Here is a 6,000-nt window from a genome sequence, read left to right as displayed (position 1 = left end):
AAAGTCAAAGTCAAAGGTCAAGTTCATATTCTAAATTTGTTTTTTTTTCTCACTTATTTTCAAAAACTATTTAAAGGGGCTGTCAAATTCATGGTCACCGATTTGAGTCAAATTTTCATATTTTATTTACAACAATTTAAAACATTTATCCAAACTATCACAAGTGTGAGATAAACAGTTTACAGAGCATAGGGTCAATAATATGTAGTTTCGTGTGTATTTTAGTCTAGACTCCATCTAATTAAATATCGAGTTGACCTCAGATGACAAAATTGAACCATTTTGGCTGCTAGCTGTAAAAGCGAATTATTATTTTACTATTTCACTTTTATTATTGATTGAACAAAGACAAATCATACATTAATTTTTAATGCATCTCGTAGCTAGTGCCACTTTAACATTTCGACAAATTCTTTTTACTGAATTGTTAGTTGCGACATGTCGTAAACTTTTAATTTGGGGTTGAAAGTGTGCGTTGACAAGAAATGGGAGTTTTCGCCCATATTATATATATCTAGAATTATGCGTAAAGTGATATAACTTATCAACCATACATCTCAAAGACCTAGGGTCTTTTGAGTTAAAGTACTTGGTCAATGAACTTAAAATTGAGGTCAAGGTCATAGGTTATTGGACGTTCTAAATTTTGACCTTTGCTTCATATTCATTTCTATACACAGTAAATCCATATAATTGTGTGCTTTAGGTTACAAACAAAATGACTTTTAAAAAAGCAAACCAGAAGTGACCTTTGTAAACCGGAAGTAGTTTTTTTTATGACTTATTCCATTTAAAAGTATATAGAAACCATATGTTTTTGGAATCAGCTAAGAATTACCTTTCATTTGACACTGGCAATTACATTTTAAATCGAATTCTGATATATTCATATCAAAATAAACCGTTAGCAGTGGAAAGACCTTCAATTGTTTTCTGAACAATTGGGTTTTAACTATATTGCATGTTTCTCTGTAAACTTAGTTTTAAGAGAATAACGTATATATCTATCTACTAGTAATTGTGCATCAATGAAGGTCAAGATTCAGTAAACTAGCGATGTCACTTAATTTGGATGAAAAATAAAAATACGCGCGAGGCATGTAAAACTAAATTTATTGTATTTCAATTCTTGTGTTTTCTGCAATATGATTAAGTTATTACATTTTCAAATGAATGTTTCATTATAATATGTTATTTTTTGGCTAGCATCAATCTTGAGTCTTTCTGAAATTAACATTCATTTTGAAATGAATTATATTATTCATGATGGCATACGTTTCCACAATAAAGTGCACAGGTAAATAAAAGAATTTTTTTTTTAATTGTAATCGTGTTTTCGTGATCATAGCGACACCATGTAATTAAAAGCACTGAATGCTTCTTTTAGTTATTTCATTGTGTTGTAAAAAGGTTTAAAGTGCGTGCATTTTTAGAATGAAGCGCTTCTCCAACGAATTTACAAAAAGAAACATTCAATCCTGAAAATAAATCTCAGGTTGAACTTTAAAAAAAAATGAGACTACAGCTCTGACAAAAGTTCCATATCAAAATGTTGACTGTTAAACAAAGTTTAGTGCTTCATATATATAAATTCTTTGATTCTTTGATTGCCTGTAACATCGTTGTCTAGATTTGCCAACACGGTACCATTATCATTGCATTTACTTTTCTCAAGAATAATAACAGTCCTCCATTTTTGTTCAATCTGATCTGAAAAAGTTAACAAATCAAACGTAAACAAGAATATATAAAGGCAATGGTCTTTTTTTGATGTTTGAATTTCATAATTTAATTAAGACAAATAAATATATTTATTAATAGTATCGGAAGCACATGTCTGTGTTTGTTTACGTTCAACACGTGTTGATGAGCACATGATTGCATACCTGGTATGTTATTGTATGTCGCAATGCAGGTATCCTACCTGTTTGTACGAGGGTAGGATCGAGATTCACGGGCAGAATCTTATTATAAATAATAGATATTTTATAACCAGTTATTCGACTTTCTGCCTTTCCGAGGAGCATACCTTCCGTTTGTTATATACATTCCCCCACCCCACCCCACCCCACCCGTTTGATAGATTTAAGTTAGACAGTGACAAGATAAATTGTAATGATAATGTATTTATTGTGTTTTGTAGATTGTTGTTGAATTTGATTTTTAGTTTGATGGAGTCCCGATACGGACATTGTATTGAGGAAACTTGTGTGATTTTCTTGGATGAGTTAGTAGATGCAGATGGACGTTTATTGAATATTGAAATAGGAATATATGAAATGGTTTTTGATGCTTGTTGGAAAAAATAAAGTATCAAATCGTGCTACTCACAAGAAGAGCTTATTCCTATAGTATACAGGTGTCGAGTTTTATTGACTAAATAATGTATGTTCGGTTAAGTTTGGCGAATTAGAACATAAAGGTAACGAACACAACCTGAGGGAAAACATGAATTTCAAAAGGTGCGAGACCGAGTGCGTGTCGACAGAGTAAGCGTCTCTTGCTGTGTGTGCATCGTCCGTGTCATGAATACTCACTGATCCAAAATGTTGCAATTAGAAATATGACCCATTAGATACAATAATTACAGATTAGATGACTATTTTAGTATATAAAGATCTAAGAACGCAAAAGCATGTCTCCTGTTAGTGAGCTAAGACATAGACATAACTGATATCTAACAATAGATTGAAATATTCTCCATCAAAATGATCAATTGTTTCACTGTTATAACCCAAGTTCTACCAAATGAGGAGAATATATATAAATATTAATTGCCGCATCAATTCAATCTGGTAAAATAAAACAAATGCATATTTGTTTTATCAAAATATTTCTAGAGGTCTCAATCCAACCTTTGTTTCTGAGGAAAATAGAAAAAACCTTGCCTGTAATTTATTCGTAAAACAGAGTATCACATACGCCGATTCAGGATTTTGAAAAAAAGGCGGGTCATCAAACTTAGCCTTGTTAAAAAGTAGAACATATAAAAAGTATGTACATAAAATATGTCGGGGGTCGGGTGAATTTTTCATTTCTTTGTAGCAACATTTAACAGACGCCTGTAGCCTAAGGACAAATAGTGTAACAACAATACCCGCAATAGCACAAGAACAAATAATGTAACAACAATACCTGCTTTAGCCTAAGGACAAATAGTGTAACAGCAATACCTGCTATAGGCCAAGGACAAATAGTGTAACAGCAATACCTGCTATAGCCTAAGGATAAATAGTGTAACCGCAATACCTGCTATAGCCAAAGGACAAATAGTGTAACAGCAGAACCTGCTATAGCCTAATGACAAATAATGTAACAACAATACCTGCTATAGCAAAATGACAAAAAAGTGCAACGGCAATACCTGCTATAGCCTAATGACAAATAATGTAACAACAATACCTGCTATAGCAAAATGACAAATAGTGCAACGGCAATACCTGCTATAGCAAAAGGACAAATAGTGTAACAGCAATACCTTCTATGGCACACGGACAAATATTGTAACAGCAATACCTGCTATTGCGCCTTTAAATATATGGACAAATAGTGTTACAAAAATATCTGTTTATAGACGTATAGATAATCGGGGTACCTGCAATAACCTTCAAATCCAAGGATGATAATAATGATATCAACATTGCCAATGTAACTGACGATTGCTGTAACCATTTCTGTAATACCATAAAACATTTTTCTTCCTGGCATAGGAATTCATCTTCTGACGTAAACATGTCTGTATCTATCATCCCTACCATATTTACTATTTGTTTCCATTTACTGGCCACTTCTTTCATTTGACTTATCATTACAATGGCCTTTACAAGGGGAATATCTGAAAATAAAGACATGGCCTTTACCAGGGGAATATCTGAAAATACAGACATGGCCTTTACCAGGGTAATATCTGAAAATACAGAAACTTGTGTGTAAAACGTCTCAATGACATCTCATTTGTTGATTGGTAACAACAACACTGGCTTCATACTTGTAGTTAATTATTGATATTTTAACACCAAGCACCGCTGGTAAAACGGATATTACTGTATAGCCTTAATGAGATTTCGATTGTTTAAATTCCAATATTTTTTAATGTGTGAAATAAGATGAATTATATGTTATGCTTGGACTGTTACATCAGGACTTGTTATATTGAATGACTTCAGTAAAATTCCGTTATATTTCAGGAGTAGATAATTCATATTGTATCTTAAGAAACAAAATCAACACTTTATTAATTTCCGAAACGCTTCATCAGGAACGCTGAAAGTTGAATATTTGTGAAAGCCAATGACGTATAAGAACAGAAAAAGTTGAAGAGATACGGTAACCAATAGTTGCTTACATCTACGTCATTTGGTCTCTGTGAAACAGTTGTCTCATTGACATTCATACTCAGCTTCTTATTTTATATTTAAGACGACACATTTCGTCGTCTTTGTCCCCCCGCCCAAACCACCTCTGTTTACATGTAAACATGTCGCATTGTGACGTCGCTAATAACTTCTCCTCTCGCATTTAGTCGCTGACAATGCCTGGTCTCGTTTTGAAGCCTTGATACGAGAACTACAGAGCGACAGAGCAGAGTGATATAGGCATAGGGAAGGACGATAATATATCTTATTAACCTTATATAGGAGAGGCTTATATTTGAACTCCTTGCATAAACACCTAGCCACTAATGTCAAGGTCAAATGTAAATTTGATGTTTTAGATTTTTACCTTTTTTGTAACTTCCATTTGTTGCATGATAAAGTCATGAGGTCTTTTACAGTGAGTTTCAGACAAATAACATTGAGAAAGGTCAAATAGACGTGACCTTTAGTAACTATTTCTACATTAGTTTCATGTGAAATTTACAAGAACTTTACATTGATGGAATCTGTGTGAAGAAAGATTTAATTAAATGAAACGAAGTGAAATTTTTAAAACCAGAAGTATTTCATTATCTCTCTCATTTTAAGCCAAAGTATTGCGAATTGATATCTTTATGAAATCAGCGTTAAATAAGATATCATGTGTCACCATACTTGACATAATAAACCGCAAGTGAATATTCCCCTATCACAACGTGTGCAAAAAGGGATAAAAGACCTTCAATTATAATAATTGGATTCTAATTTGTATTGGGATTCTTCAGGAAAAGAAAATTGGTGCTTTTGTCGGATTACTTTTTTTGGAATTAGTATATCATGATGAATTAAAGTGGCGTAGGAAGAAGACGTTTTCTGTATGTCTATTCGTGTCTTATGTCTGTCAAATCCACACAGATATATAGGATGAGTCTATCTTCAATGTGATGATATTGATTCAAATTAATTTAAACACTCCTACCCCTCAAACAATAACCTCTAATCTGTGTTTATAATTATAATGATAACAATACTATCAGTTTTAGATGTCTATCACTTTTATGTAATAGTTTTATATAGAAGTTTTAATTGAAACACAAATTTTATCGTGTTATATCGAAAACTAGAAAATAAAAAGGAATCTGCAAATAACGATATGGTCAGGTAATCTAAAGATTCCTTGAAATGCAATTACTTTATATTTAAATTACATACCAAAATAGGAATCTTTTCTATACGCTTGTATCTGAAATATATAAATAGTGATATGAATTCACAAAACGACGAAAAAAACATATTGTATACGTACAACTCAAACAAGAATTAGAGAACTTTGATTTAGCAACTTGATCATGTTGATAGGAATGACTCACAGATTTTAATATTTTGACAATATTTTCTATTTTATTTTTAAGAACAAGAAAGAATGACAAAGACTTACCCAATGAATCTTTGATTCTTTAACAGTAACTTCAAACACTGACCTGAAAGTATGTTAAATGCAGTTAAATGATTATGTATTGTAGTACATGATTTATCTCCCAAATCACATGGTCTCTCTTCGTTTGGATTTTTTGTCGTTAAGTAATTGATCATGCTGTAATTTATGAATATTTCTGCGATATTTCTGCTGACAATACTAAAGTAA

The 6,000-nt window shown here is 32.1% G+C and overlaps 1 protein-coding gene across 2 annotated transcripts in view; it reads right to left on the bottom strand.

The window, feature by feature from the left end:
* Nucleotides 1-1,096: 1,096 nt before the first annotated feature.
* The window catches only part of LOC134696570 (polycystin-1-like protein 2), a 59,423-nt gene continuing 54,519 nt past the window's right edge, over nt 1,097-6,000 (bottom strand). Inside the window, exons 28-31 of one of the 2 annotated variants that reach the window (XM_063558425.1) lie at nt 5,794-5,836; nt 5,568-5,598; nt 3,596-3,835; nt 1,097-1,710 (exon numbers count right to left, since the gene is read on the bottom strand). In XM_063558425.1, coding sequence (XP_063414495.1) covers nt 1,571-1,710; nt 3,596-3,835; nt 5,568-5,598; nt 5,794-5,836 — 454 coding nt within the window. In that variant the 3' untranslated portion in view covers nt 1,097-1,570. Of the gene's footprint in view, nt 1,711-3,595; nt 3,836-5,567; nt 5,599-5,793; nt 5,837-6,000 lie in introns of those variants that run through there. The other variant, XM_063558426.1, reaches the window with a different exon arrangement.

This window comes from Mytilus trossulus, chromosome 14 (assembly GCF_036588685.1).
Source record: "Mytilus trossulus isolate FHL-02 chromosome 14, PNRI_Mtr1.1.1.hap1, whole genome shotgun sequence".
Lineage (NCBI taxonomy): Eukaryota > Metazoa > Mollusca > Bivalvia > Mytilida > Mytilidae > Mytilus > Mytilus trossulus.
The sequence above is the reverse complement of the archived record's forward strand: the minus strand, read 5'-3'. Positions and strand labels throughout refer to the sequence as shown.